Genomic DNA, 15,626 nt, shown 5'->3' on the forward strand with positions numbered 1-15,626 from the left:
TTTCAGGAGGAATAACAAAAGGCTTCAACTTCGACCACCTTCGTTAGATGCCCCCATTTTTGTCGTCCACTCTAGTGGTTCCCATAAACCTCCCTTCAGATTCACGGAATGTGGACGCCAAGGCCACACACTTGACCGTTGCTAGCGGGTTGTGGGTTACCCACCAGGTCGTGACTCTTGCGTGAAGCCAAAATCCTATCTTCTCGGCAAACCACCCACTGGGTTGCTGCCGATGGCCCATCAAGCTTCCTCTTCCAGCACCTTGTCATCGGTGCTTGGTCTCTCATCCGATCTTTACCAAAAGCTCTTGGACTTGCTCAACCCGAAAGCCTCCTCTGCAAATTTTGTGGGTAACGTTTCTTCCACCCTCCCTTTTCATAGATGGCGAACATGGGTTGTGGACAGTGGAGCTAGCCACCACATGTGCCATGATCGGAATCTCTTCTCCCAGCTCACTTCTCCCTCTCATGCGCAACATGTTTGTCTACCCACAGGTCATAGCCTTCAAATTGAAGGGGTCAGCACATGCCCTTTGTCCCTCAGTTTAATTTTAATCTCCTTTCTGTCCCTCAACTCACCACTAATTATTAATGCCTCGTTTTTTTTCCTTCCACTAATTGCTTTTTTTCAGGACTCCTTATAGCCATTCACACCTCTTCTTATGAGTAAGTTGCCGACATCTTTACCAAAGCATTGGGATGAGACATTTTTTTATCATTTTTTATGTAAATTGGGTATTACGGATCTCCATGCACCAACTTGAGAGAGACTATTGACAAAATCCCCATTACACAAAATCAGCAAAATCACCATAAAATTAGCATCCTCTTGATTTTAGGACATTAGTTATCAAATTGTAATTATTTCCATACTTGATCAGTTACCATAGATAGCCTAGACCTTGTATCTATTTATTTTGCATATTCTTCCATGGTAAAAAGTAAGTTTCAGACATACAAGATTACAATTTTGACACAAGGGCTGGTTTGGTTACACAATATCAAACTATCTCATATCATCTTATATAATTATTACAACTTTCACAAACTTCCATACAAAATATAATAAATCATTCAACTTTTTTAAATCTCAAAACTAAAATAATATTAAAAAAATAATATTATAATTATATTTTATTCAACTTTTAATAAAATATCTCATCTGAACTGTGTAATCAAATAAGACCAAAAGGTTTGTATAGGTTTGTTGGTTATAACAACAATACAAAATTTGAGTCTTCCCTCTTGAAAAAAATTCATAAATTCATATTAAATTCCTTAGGTCAAGAAAATATTTGAGAGGAAAGCTTTCAACCTTCTCCGTCTATTAGGGGAAGTAAAACCTTTTATAGAGACATACATAATTTATTCTATAGTCGAATGACAATTGTAAAATCTCAAGTACAGGTACATGCATTTTTTATTTTACTAATAGATAAGACCATAAGCTGCCTGTTGTATTCTTTCAAAAATAAGAATTTGGGATTCTTAACTTTGGTGGAGTGGTGTCCACACGATCAAGCCATCTGTTTTCTAAGGTCTTTGTACTAAAAATCTGAAAGCAAGAAAAAGAAAAAGAAAACACAATTTACGATATTTGTCATGCCAAACCCAATTCCATAAGTGAAACGTGGCATTCCAGCATCGAACTGAACACACGGCTTATGAGAGCCACTAAACAAGTACGTGTAATCCAAACCTCTTCTTCGACACCAAAAGCTAGCTTCCCTCCCCAAGTACGGGTTTCAGTGTTTCACCACTAAAACATCTTCTACACCTCTGACCTGAGCTCTAAAACACGAAAAAGGCAAAATCAGACTGACTTGTAAACATGCCAATGACGTATTTTGCTCCAAGTAGTCATCCTTCTCTCTGCTCGTCACCACCATTGCCCAGAACCAAGCGAACCCCAGCTCTGGTTTGCCAAAGCATCCATTTTTCATTCAAGAACCAACCGTTTCTGAGCACTTCAAACTGTTTTCCAACTAGCCATTTGCTGAAACCATCTATTTTGATTGTAAAAGCATCGGAAACTGAGTCCCCGACATCGAAAGCGGGGACTGGAAGTGATGGGAGAGATGGAGATGAAGAACAGTATGAAGAGTACGAGGTGGAGCTGGTGCAGCCATATGGGCTGAAATTCACCAAGGGCAGAGATGGTGGCACTTACATAGATGCGATTGCGTCGGGTGGATCGGCTGACAAGTCTGGAATCTTCACTGTTGGGGATAAAGTACTTGCCACCAGGTTTACTTTGCTCTTCCTTGTATTTCTTTGTAATATGGACTGAGAGGGACCAGGCCATGACTAGCTTCGATTGAGCAAACCTTGGGTACTTTTTTGGACTTTTAAACCACGTGCAAAGAAGATTAATTCAAGACAGCAGCCATTGCCCCTCGGTTGAGTTAATGTTGAAAAGGCATATTGCGAAATCCGAGTGGTTCAATATCGGGTTTGACAAAGTTGTCTTATTTTGCTGTAGTGCCGCAGATTTGTTTTAGAGGGTACCCAGTTCCTGCTGGTAGCTTATGCTGGGGCTCCCGTTAATGCTTTTAGAATTAGTTTTTTTTATATATTTTTTTATGTATATATTTTTAATATATTTAAATATATTTTAAAAAATAAAAAAAATTATAATAATATTAAAAAATACTTACTTAATCATTAAATAAAAAATAATAATAAAAAATAAATAAAAAATTCGTAGGGATAAAAATTAACGATAAGACTAATATTTTCCTATTTTTTTATGGGTTTATATGTCTTTTCAAATTTTTTGAATCAATGACGAAAATCCTGTGAATTTTTGCTCCATTTTCAATAAATAAGGCATGGTTGAAGTGCGGCTAAGAAGTGCTACGTGTATGCAGTGCAGTGTTCGGGACAGAAATATGGCCTGCTGCTGAATATGGAAGGACAATGTATACCATTCGCCAAAGAGTGGGCCCATTACTCATGAGAATGCAGAAGAGATATGGTTCGTTCAAAAACACTCTCATAGGATAATGACAAAATCATTGAAGTTCATGCTAATGTACTGCACCATATTAAACTTAATTTCGACAATATCCCAGAAATGTAATGCCTGTTCATATATCCATTCCATAGTCTATATTATTGGCCTTGAAAGTTTTGCATCATGGTCTGACCGTCTGAGGCTGTGAATTTAAACTGTCAGGGAAGCTCGAGGATGTTGGTGAACTAACAGAAAAGGAGATTATTAGAGCTGAGAGGAACTCGGGCGTGATTAGTAATAGAGTGAGGGAAATTCAAGTAAGTTATTCCCTTTCCCAAATTCCAAAATGGCAGTTGATCTATAGGACATTCTGTAACTCTAAATCCCTTTGCTTCCTCTATCAATGTGAATCTTTTTCCCTTTTCATTAACACATAAACAACATAGCGTATGAATATGTAATCGATTTCAGTTGCAAAATGCCCTCAGAAAAAGGGAACAGAAAGAGCGCAGGGCAAAGGACCTTCGAGAAGGACTGCAACTTTACAAGTAAGACTTGCCAACCCAACATGTTTTAAGTGGCGCTCTAATCTAAATCTTGGAAATCATATACCATTGACATGATGGACTATAACTCTGAAATCACTCTCTTTATTTTATATTTTTGATAGATTTTTTGTTTGTTAATCATAAAGGAATGCTAAATATGAGGAAGCATTAGAGAAGTTTGAGTCGGTATTGGGGTCAAAACCAGATCCAGACGAAGCTTCAGTAGCAAGTTACAATGTGGCATGTTGTTATTCTAAACTTAATCAGGTACTGGTCATGTTTGCATGAACAGAATCGCATCATTAACCATTGATTACTAAGGCATTTCCTTTTTCTAAGTGTTCTCAATGGTGTTCACATCAGTAGACATGGCAATTTTTAGCGGGCAAGCGCACCAACTTCCCGGGGTTTTTTACTTTCATAAGTCTGAGTGAAAATGTCAAAAACGCTATCCTCGTGACTTCCCAACCGCATATCAATCAAAATACAGCAAACTGAAGTTCCCCAATCTGCTCTTTTTTTCCTCATTAGAGTAGGGGAGCTTTCTCAATATGCTGCCTCCATCCTAGCTCAAGTGCTCAACTTAGAAATAGCATCATCTGAGTTTACCCATTTGGATTTATGCTACTTCTTGTAGATGTTTTCTGAATTGATGAAGGATATATTATTGTTTCCTAATCTCTCTTACTCATATAACCCGTAATATAAGCAGTTACAAGCTGGACTCTCCGCTCTGGAAGATGCCTTGCGAGCAGGATTTGAAGACTTCAAGGTATATATTTAACCAATGATTAGAATGGAAATACAAGAAAAATAAATCACCTTGTTACTTAAACAGCACGCTCTGCAAGCTGTCTGACATTGGTACTACTGTGGAACAGAGAATCCGAACAGATCCTGACCTGGCCAAAATAAGAACATCCCAGGAATTTGAGACTCTTTTGAAAAGGTTCGACGAGTCATTTATCAATGAAAATGCCATCAATGCCATCAAGTCTTTATTTGGCATACTCAACAAGAACTAGAGTCTTGAATTAGCTTCAAATATATGGTGTGCTGAGTTCTCAATCGTATGTGAGCTTACCATAAAGCTAATGCAGGGGTTGGCATTGCCATGTTTCAAAACAATCAGTTTTTCTTACGTGAATTTATTTATATCATCAGTTTTGAATTGACTATTGGGAAAATTCAACGTTTTTTTTTTTTTTCATAATCATTTGTTGCTCTTGAATTATCTCTCCGGTCACAATGTATCATTTGTGATTCTTTAGACAAGATTATTTACTAATTAAAGGGAATCTTAACATTGAAATGTTTCATTCCTTCTAACCCGATTGTCTATGTTTGTTATGTAGAACACACATACATGCTTATCCACTCTTGCTTCTAATCGAAAATACGCAAGAATTTACCTTTCATCTGTTCAGATGAGCTGCTAAAGGCATATATTGACGTACTTCTTTTTAGGTCTGATCTTTGAGATATGAAAGTCCAGCTCAAAGTTTTACTTCACTTGCTTACAAATACACAGTGTATTCTTGAACAATTAAACCTAAATGTACAAAAAATATCAGACTACTACCAGAAAAGTAGAAGAAAAAAAAGAAAAAGAGAAGTATATATATTAAAAAAAACAAATTAGCAGAATAGGAAAGCTGATCAAGTGCTATATCTAGGGCAAATAAAAAATTGGGATTTGTTGAAATGGAGGGAGTTTTGGAGAATAATACGTGTATTTTCTGTGTTAATCAAACTGTATGGCCTATATATAGTTGAATATTGGCCAATGCAAATAAGGTAATACAATGAAGAAAATATTTTAACCTAGAGAAATGGAAACTAAGAATATTAGGTAATATGCTAACCTATTCAAGGAATAGAAGATACACTAAAATATACACTAGTATCCCCCTTAAACTCTTGGTGGCGAAGCCAACTTGAGTTTGGAAACAAGATCACCAAGCTGACCAGGTGGATGTGTTTTCCAAAAAATATCAACAAGATTGTCTTCAGAGGGGACATAGTGTAAATGTAAGATACTGTGCTGAAGATGATGGTGGATGAAGTGACAATCAATCTCGATGTGTTTGGTATGCTCATGAAACACATCATTGTGTGCAATCTGTATTGCACTATGATTGTCACAGTGAATAAGAGAACTAGTTGCTTGAGAAACTCCCATATTTGTCAAAAGGCTACGTAACCACAAAATTTCAAAGGTCGTATCAGCGAAGGCACAATATTCGACCTCAATGCTAGAGCGGGCAAGAATTGATTGTTTCTTACTGCCATGAAATCATAGATGTACCAAGTAAGAAACAATAACCCGTGGTGGAGCAACGATCAATGAGATCACTAGCCCAATTAGCATCATAATAGGCCTGTAACTCGAGATAGGAGTGTAAGGAGAAGTGTATGCCATGAAATAGAGTACCCTTAATATAGTGTAAAATTTGAAGAACAACAACAAAATGGATAGAGCGAGGCGAACTCATGAATTGACTGACTAGATGAACAACATATGAAAAGCCAGGCCTAGTAACAGTGAGATAAATGAGATTGCCAACTAATTGTTAATAAAGTGTTGCATTCGGAAGTGGGGAACCATTAGCGGCAAGGAGTTTGGTATTATACTCAAGTAGACTAGTGGCTATCTTGCTATATGTCAAACCAGCTTTGGAGAGTAAATTAGAAGCATATTTGGCTCGAGTGAGATAATAGCCATCCGAACTTGAAGTAGTTAAGGTGTCCTAGATTCTTCATGTCAAAATTATGACTAAGAAAATCTTGACGATCTCGAATGCCAACAATATCATCACCTGTAATAATCATATCATCCATATAGAGGAGAAGAATGAGAGTACTTGCACTAGTGGTACGAAGAAAGATGGCAGAATCATATGAGCTAGAAAGAAAGCATTGTTGAGAAACCACTAACCGAAATTTGTTGAACCAAGCCTGAAGAGCTTGTTTGAGCTCGTAAAGAGCTCGATGAAGATGATAAACTTTATGTGGAGGATGCTTATAGCTAGGTGGAGGCTGTATGTAAACTTCTTCACTAAGATCACTATTGAGGAATGTGTTTTTAACATCCATTTGAAAGAGTTTCCAACGCTGGACAATAGCAACAACAAATCAAGATTTGATAGAGGTAACCTGTGCAACAGGAGCAAAAGTCTCCTCATAGTCAATATCGTACCCCTGGGTAAAACCCTTCGCAACAAGATGAGCCTTGTAGCATTCAATTGAGCCATTTGCTTGAGTCTTGATTTTATAAATCCACTTGCATCCCACTGTAGCTTTACCAAAATGCAAGTCCACCAGATCCCAAGTATGTATTTTGACAAGGGCATCCAATTCATTAAAACAGAGCTTGGTGCCAAAGAGGGTCAGTAAGAGTCTCACGATAATTGTGAGTTCATGAAGGACAGTAAGAACAAAGAAATAATGATAATCACGAAGATGAGTAGGAGGAACACTTACCCGATTGGAACGATAAGGTTCATGGATTGGAGAAAACTTGGATGATGTTGCAGGAGGACCATTAGACGCATAAATTGGATTGAAAGTAGTTGTGGAGGAACTGTTTGAGGAGCTCAGAATCTCTGTAGAAGAGTTAGGAAATAGAGCAATAGAGGGATGAGTAAATATGTGTGAGTAGAGGGATGAGTAAATATGGGTGAGTGGGTGGAGGAGGATGGTGAGAATGTGGAAAGACTAGTAAAAGGTATGTGTTTCCAAAACTCCACATGACGAGAGACTCAAAGACGTTTGGTGACAGAATCATAGTAGCGATAACCTTTTTGAGTTAAGTCATAACCAAGAAAACAACATAACCAAGAGCGGGGTTCAAGTTTGGTGCGTTTATGAGAAGGAAGAGTAACAAAACATGCACAACCAAAAATCTGAAGCAAAAAGTAGTTAGGAACCATACCATAAAGAAGCTCAAAGGGAGATTTGTTGTGAAGTATGGGTGAGGGTACCCGATTGATGGTGTACACAGCTGTAAAAGCAGCTTCACCCCAAAAACTTTTAGGTACGAAAGTAGAAAGTAAAAGAGCTTTTACAATATCCAGTATATGACAATATTTTTGTTTTGCATGACCATTTTGTTCAAAGGTATAGGGACATGAATGATGTGAAAGGGTACCTTGTTGAGTCAGAAAATCAAGGAGAGATTTGTCGTCATATTCCATAGCATTATTTGAATGAAAGACTTTAATGGTATGAGAAAATTGAGTTTGTAGTATTTTGTGAAAAGTTTAATAAACATGAACAAGTCCAGATCGATGTTGTAACATATATATCCATGTATAACAAGAATAATCATAAAAAAGATAACAAAATAACGAGATCCTCCCTCAGTAGGAGTGGGCGCAAGACCTTAAATATCATAGTGGATCAAATCAAAAGGTATAGACGAAAAATATCCACTTTTATTAAAATGTAAATGCATTTTTTTTTCAAGTTGACAAGAGACACAATTAAATGACTCAAACCCTATAGAACCTAAATGACCAAATACTCTTCCTTGTATTTTTATGGGTTATAGTAACAAACATCAAAAGTACAAATGCTACCACCCTACCTCTTGTTGGATCTTCATTTCATGTCATATCATTTTTTACAAGTCCACATTCCTCTACAAGCAACCCCGAAACCTCCATCTCTCCTCTACTTGCAACCAAAATTTGTCAACTTGTATGGATTGACATTCTCCAAACCCACTACTTTCTAACCCCATGGGTGTCTCTAGCGTTCCTTCTATGCAGGTACCTCTCCCACCAACTACCTCCATGTCACATGAGATTGGAGCCATCACTATCTCACCATTGAATTCCATGAACATATCTCTTTCAGCTTCAGCAACAGTCGTGCTTCCTACTACATTGCATGATGACCTCCCTCATCTCCCCGACTCTATTTCCCCACCCATTGATCCACCCAACTTGGATCCTCCTTGACACAACATGGTTACTTGGTCTCAGGTTGGAGTTAAAAAACCCAACCTGAAGTACACTCACTAACATTCTCTCATCAACCTCCCCAAGGAGCCCAAGACAATTCGCTCCGCCCTTAACCATGTTGGGTGGACCAAAGCAATGCAAGATGAAATCCAAGCCTTCCATGACAACATCACGTCGACACTCGTGCCTCACACTCCTCATATGGACGTTATTAGGTGCAATGGTCAAGACCAAAATCAATGTTGATGGTACCCTTAATCGGCTGAAAGCTCGTCTTGTTGTCAAAAGTTTTCATCAAATTGACGGTGTCAACTACACAAAGACGTTTTCTCCTATCATCCAGCCCCGCATTATACGAATCGTCCTCAACATTGCTCTTGTTCACAATTGGAATATTTGCCAACTCAATGTTAAGAAGATTGTCTTCGTTCAATGTGACCTTCAAGAAGTTGTGTTCATGGGCCAACCTCCATGTTTTATCCATCCCTCTCATGTTTGCAACTTAAACAAAAACTTATATGGTTTAAAACAAGCACCGAAGATGATTTGATAAATTTAATTATTTTTAATACCTTAAGTTTTAAAAATATTATCGGACAAAGAGAAGCACATACACCGATATAGAAAAATCAATCATGCCTAAAGTAAAAGGCATGAAATTTTATAAAGAAAAAGTAATATTGCGAAAATAGTTTATTTTAATTTACTTAAAAAGTTATCACTTTTTTTTTTAACATACGAAAACTAAATATAGATGCGTTTATAAATACTCAATGGAAATATAGAAGAGGATAGACCATTATTGTAAATTGAGGCAGAGGCAGAATCGCGCTTTTTTTAAAAACGCAATTGACTTTTGAGGAGAGAGAAAATGCTCTGAAACTAAAAAGCGACCGTTGAGGGTAGAGAAAGTTTTGAGGAGAGAGAAACCACGACCGCCGATCCTGCACGGCGAGTGGCCGTTCACCGCCGGCACAGACCGAGTCGCCGGGCCCAGGCGACCTCCCCGAGGGTCTTCCGACTCGGATTGGCCCCAAGCTTCCGTCCTTGGGGAGATGGCCAGCTGCCTGTACGCCTCTCCTCGACGAACTGATCCGGCCGCTGCTCGTGTGGGCGGCTCATGGCGGAGGTAGTCCCAGTTGTGGCCGGCCGCCGCACCTTTGCTGAGGTCTCCGCAGCACCTCAACCGCTGCCTGAAGTGGAGTTGCTGCCCAGGCCACCGAAAATCATAGATGGTGAAATTTGCTTTATATTCTCTGCAGAGGAAACAGAGGCCACTGCTAGGCCATTTCGTTTTTCCATTGTCTTAAAATTTCTCCGTCAAAGACCTTCACTTGATTCTATAAGGTCTTTTATCCGTAATCGATGGGGTTTATCCTGTTGTCCTGTGGTCTCGGCGATGCAAAGTCCAAGAAATGTCTTCATCAGGATGTCGATAGAAGAAGATTTCAACAAAGCACTATCCAGAGAATCTTGTGAGATCAATGGTGTCTGTTATAGGCCATTTGCATGGTCCCCAGATTACACAGAGGAATATGAGTCACCTTGCGTGCCTGTTTGGGTTTTCTTGCCTGGACTTCCCCTTCATTTTTACCATGCTTCGGTATTGAAAATGACTACGGCGCCGATTGGAAAGTTCATTCGGAGAGACAATCCGACTATATGCGCTACAAGAACTGATGGAGCAAGGATTTGTTTAGAGGTCGATGCCTCCCGAGATCCAATCACTCATTTCTGGCTTGGATGTCCAAGGCTGCCTCACAGTAGGAGACAAGAGGTGGTCTATGAAACACTACCTGCTTACTGCTGCAACTGTCATCAACAGGGCCATAATTCTAAAACATGCCGTAATGGTAAAGATCATACCAAGAAAGGGAATGGGAACCAAATTTGGATCAAGAAAGGGTCTTCAACAGAATCCAAGCTAGAATTAGAAGCTGGGAAAAATCAGACAGAGAAGAATGAAGCAGGAGGGTCTTCGAAAAAAGAGAATAATACAGACAAGGAAACAGGGGGCCAACTATTTTTCCAGGTGAAGGGAATCGAAAGAAGAAGTGCAGCATGCCACCCACGACCTGAATGAAGTAGAAGTAGAAGAAGAATGCACAGAGCTTAAAGGGTCGAGCAGAGTAAATAACCAGGAGCTTAGTGGAATAATTAGGTCCACTGTAGCTACAGGTAATGGTCAGGACAACACCAGTATTGTGGTTCACCTGAATGATGATCAGCCAGAGAAGTTTCCACGCAATCAATTGAAGAGCTAGTTGTTGAGGACACATGGAAAGATTTATCTCAGCAAGAGAGCTTGCAAATCGTTAAAGCTACCTATCCCCTACCAGATCCACAAGAGGTTAGCACAGAAGACATGAATCCAGTTGTGAACAGAGTAATTGGTTTGGGTGAAGAATGAGAGAATCCTCTGATAAGCCTAAAGAGGAAATCGAAGAAGAAAAAGGCAAGGTCCCTTGCAGTCAGTGTTAATGAGAAGTTTATGGTTGAAGATGAAGATGAAAGAACGGATGAGATTCTCTTTTCCCATTCAGATCATGAGAGTGAGAGAGACAAAATAAAGATGATATGCGTAAGGAATACTGTACAGATTCTGAGGGCTCCAACAATCCCAGGAAAACAGGCCAGAAAAGGGGCGCTACCAGGGTGGTAATTCGTCCTTCCAAATTTAAATTATGATCAGCCCTATTATCTTTTGGAATATTAGGGGTGTAGGCACTTCTTATAGGAGGTTGAGGAAGATTATTAAACAATTTAGTCCTAATATCATAGCTTTGGCTGAGCCCTTTTTGTTAGAGGATAGAATACCGTCCTTCTTGGGAAGATTCAGCTGCAATTATTTTGTCACAAATGAGGTGCATGGTGGTAAAATTTGGTTGATGTGGAACTCATTGGTCTCGATACAATGGGTGGCAGGGTCTAATCAGTTTATTACTGTGAAAGTAGAGGAGAATGGTCATATGTTTCTCCTATCTATTATATATGCAAAGTGCAATCGTAATGAAAGAAGAGAGCTTTGGGCGGATTTGGAGAATATGGGGACTGCCAGCATTCCATGGGTTCTCTGCGGGGACTTTAATATCATTAAAGATGACTCAGAAAGAAGAGGTGGTCGTCCTCGTCCTTTTGTAGCAATGGAAGAGTTCAACCATTGTATTCAAACCTGTGGTCTGATAGAGATATGTTCAAAAGGCCCGAATATGACCTGGTGTAATGGACAAGGCGGACAAGCGCGCAGCTGGGCCAGGTTAGACAGGTGTTTTATTGATACTAATTTCCTTAATTTTTTCTCTAATGTTTATTACCAGGTATTGGCGCGCTTTATTTCAGATCATTCCCCTTTGGATATTCAGATGGGGGAGAATTCATTTAGGTATAGTCCTAGTCCCTTCCGCTTTCAATATATGTGGACTGATCACTTAGATTTCTATAGTTTTGTGGAGGGGGTGTGGAAACGTGAGGGCCTAGGTCATGGATTAATCAACCTGTCCTTTAAATTACAAAGGGTTAAGGTGGCTTTAAAAGAGTGGAATAAAAGTGTCTTTGGTAAAACTAACGACATTATCAAAGGTCTAGAGGCTCGTATTGATAATTTGGAAAGCCGTCTTCAAGTCTCCTTTAATGCCGAGGATGATGTTGACCTCTTAGCAACCAAGTTGGAACTTGTAACATGGCTGGGTAGAGAGGATACTAGACTTGCTCATATGGCCAAGAAAAGCTGGCTGAAAGATGTGGACCAGAACTCTAAATTCTTTCATGCTTACCTAAAGGCCAAATTGCATAAAAGAGTTCAAGAGATGAGTATGTCTGATGGTAGGGTCTTACAGTCCCCTCTCGACATTCATAAGGCTGCTGTTGTTCATTTCCAGGAATTTCTGGATCAAAGTAGTCCCTGTGCTCTCCCGAATCTGAGTGACCTGATATCTCCCATTATTACTAATGAGGATAACTTGACCATTGGTAGAGACCCTTCCATAGAGGAAGTAAAGGATGCTCTATTCTCTATTCCCATCGATAGCAGTCCAGGACCAGATGGTTTTGGTTCAGGGTTTTTCAAAGTTTGTTGGGATTTTGTTAAAGATGACCTCCTCTTAGCCATTGTTGATTTTTCTCATAACCATATGCTCCCAAAAAACTTCACTGCTTCTTATATTGCTTTAATTCCGAAGGTGGACAAACCCTCTGGTTTTGATAAATTTAGACCTATTAGCCTTTGTTCCGTGGTCTATAAGATTTGCTCAAAAATTAGTGTGGCTCGTATGACTAGTTTGCTCCCTAAAATGATATCACAGGAGCAGGAGGCTTTTATTCCCGGCCTCAGTATTTTTGAGAATATCAGTTTAACTCAGGAAATGATCCACTCTATTCACAGGAAGTCCATTGGTGGCAATGTTCTGGTGAAGCTGGACATGTCTAAGGCTTATGATCGAGTAGATTGGAATTTCTTATTACATGTTTTGGTCAGTTTTGGGTTTTCTCCTAATGTTTGTGATCTGATTAACTCTTGTATTTCCTCGCCGTGGTATTCTGTCATGATGAATGGGACCCCCATGCGTTTCTTCAAAGGTGAGCGAGGCCTACGGCAAGATGACCCCTTATCGCCTTACCTTTTCATCATAATGCAAGAGGTATTATCTCGTCTCCTTAAGAAGTCATTTGAAAAAGGAAAAATTGGTCAATTTACTCAAGCTAGAGGGACCCCGATTATCTCTCATCTTATGTATGCCGACGATATAGTTATCTTTGCAAATGCTGGAAAAAGAAGTATGAGAGGTTTGATGGAAGTTCTGAACCAATATGAGGAGTGGACTGGTCAAGTGCTTAGTAAAGAGAAGAGTGCCATTTTTTTCTCTAGCAAAATTTCTGTCTCTAGGAAACATGCTTTTCTCTACTCTACTGGGTTTATCGAAGGCTCATTTCCTTTTAAGTACCTGGGGGTGCCTATTGTGGATGGTAGGCTGAAGGCTTGTGATTTTGGTGATCTAGTGGGCAAAGTGAATAAGAAGATTGCAGGATGGAAGATGAAGATTCTCTCTGCTGGTGGTAGAACTATTCTTTTGCGTCACGTCTTATCTAGTATGGCCACCCACCTTCTTGTTGTTTTAGATGTCCCCAAAGTGGTGATACGTAGCTTGAATAAGCTACTAAGCTCTTTCTTTTGGGGTGAATCTGGAGGTAAGAGTCGGAGGAAATGGATCCCCTGGAAGCACATATATACGCCTACGGACGAAGATGGTTTGGGTATTAGGGATTTTGGGGATGTTCAAAGAGTTTTACACATGAAACTTGCCTGGAACCTTATAAAGGGCAACTCTCTTTGGGTGAATTTTTTCAGAGGTAAATATGTTAAAGGAAATCATTTATCCCTCCTAGATCCTACTAAAGGGACCTGCTTTTGGAAATCTATTGTCCGTAATATCCCAGACGTGATAAATAGTTCCAAATGGATAGTGAAAGAAGGTAATATCTCCTTCTGGTATGATAATTGGGACGACGAAGGTCCGCTCTACGGTCAATTTCCTGTGACTGAGCACCCATTGATTAAGATAAAGGAGTGTCGCATTGAGAATGAGTGGGATATTTCCCTCCTGAACAGATTAGTGGGCCATCAGAAAGTCAATGAACTGTATGATTTTTTGACTAGACGGAAGGAGAGTCAAGATGCGCTTGTTTGGCTGAAGAATAATGAGGGCAAGTTTACTACTAAGAGCTCCTGGGACTGTATAAGGGTTCGGGCCCCCCATTTACCCTGGGCTCAGTGGATATGGCATGCTAATCTCCCAAAGAAGATCTCTATCATGATGTGGAAGGCTACTAATAATTGCGTCAGTGTTGACGAGAATATCATAATGGTGGGTGTCTCTATGGCCTCTAAGTGTAATTGTTGTCAAAAGGGTCATATTGAGGACTTGAACCATGTGCTCTGCACGGGGGATTTCGCAAGACACGTTTGGGTCTAGCGGCCACTCATCTAGGGGTTCATATGGCCCCTTTCTACACTTGGAAGGATCAAACTAATTTTTGGTTTCGTTGTGCGGGTAAGTCTTCACAAGTTAGAATCATCTTTGACCTTCTGCCCACTATTATTTCTTGGAAACTTTGGGAGAGGCGCTGTAAAGCCCGGTATGAAGATAAAGCTCATTCAAAAGAGTCGGTTTGGCACGCTATTAAACTTTGGCTCCGGCGCACCATGGACCAGCTCATGAAAGTGTTTTCCCTCTCCGCCCAAGACATGGATGTTTTGAACAGACTAGATATCCCAGTTTTATTCCCTAAGCCCAAGAGGGTCCGGGTGGTAAAATGGCACCGGCCCCGTCAAGGCTGGGTAAAACTCAATTCCGATAGTAGTAGTTTCGGGAACCCTGGCACCTCTGGCGCTGGGGGTGTTATTCGGGATGAGGAGGGTAGATTACTTCTGGTTTATTCTGTTCCCTTGGGTTTGGATACCAACAATTTTGCTGAACTCAGAAGTTTATTGGAAGGTGTTCGCAGATGTCACACGCTTGGATTTTATCGCGTCCAAATAGAGACTGACTCTCAACTGGTGGTTAATTGGATTGTAAAGAATAAGTGCCCCATTTGGTATTTAGAAGACTTCTGGGAGGATTTACAAGAACAACTTAATAGCCTGGAGTATAAAGTGAACCACATTTTTCGTGAAGGTAATGTTGTGGCTGACTCTCTAGCAAAGTGTGGGGTGGAAGGGCTGAACTCTGATTGGGCTGACATTCACATGCTGCCTAGCAGGGTGAGGGGCCTTCTCCGCATGGACAAGTTGGGTATGCCCTACCTGAGGATATCATAAACATCGTGCCAGGTTTGTTTTTTCGTTTTTTACTTGTCTCTCGTTACTCTCACGTTATCTGCGTCTCTTTTTATCTTGTGTACTTGGCTTGTTGCAGGTGCCCTTCTTTGGCTTTTTCAGATGTAGGTTGTGTATCTTATTTAAAACCGTGTACTCTATATGGTTATACTGATTTTGAGGCTTGGGTTATTTTTTCCTAGATTTAGCATTTATGTAATTCCCAGGTGTCGTACTTGTAAATACGGTTTCCCTTCATTACTAGTGAGGACAATCAATAAAATTGGAGTCCCATCTTCTTTATAAAAAAAAAAAAAAATCGAGACAGAGGCAAAGGCAGAGGGA

General features: G+C 39.8%; 1 protein-coding gene across 2 annotated transcripts; it reads left to right on the forward strand.

Moving 5' to 3' along the window:
- Nucleotides 1–1,631: 1,631 nt before the first annotated feature.
- LOC109018510 (protein MET1, chloroplastic-like) lies at nucleotides 1,632–4,815 on the forward strand. 2 transcript variants are annotated; one of them, XM_035689939.1, is made up of 7 exons: nucleotides 1,639–2,246; nucleotides 2,870–2,976; nucleotides 3,178–3,272; nucleotides 3,427–3,503; nucleotides 3,650–3,770; nucleotides 4,216–4,275; nucleotides 4,385–4,810. In XM_035689939.1, exons 1-7 carry the CDS (start codon nucleotides 1,831–1,833, stop codon nucleotides 4,526–4,528), a joined length of 1,020 nt encoding a protein of 339 aa, XP_035545832.1. In that variant the 5' UTR covers nucleotides 1,639–1,830; the 3' UTR covers nucleotides 4,529–4,810. The 2 variants fall into 2 exon arrangements, with proteins under 2 accessions (XP_035545833.1, XP_035545832.1); XM_035689940.1 differs by lacking the exon at nucleotides 3,650–3,770 and having other exon boundaries at nucleotides 1,632–2,246; nucleotides 3,444–3,503; nucleotides 4,385–4,815.
- The last annotated feature ends 10,811 nt before the right edge of the window (nucleotides 4,816–15,626 follow it).

The sequence above is a fragment of the Juglans regia genome, chromosome 5 (genome assembly GCF_001411555.2).
Source record: "Juglans regia cultivar Chandler chromosome 5, Walnut 2.0, whole genome shotgun sequence".
Taxonomy (NCBI): Eukaryota; Viridiplantae; Streptophyta; class Magnoliopsida; order Fagales; family Juglandaceae; genus Juglans; species Juglans regia.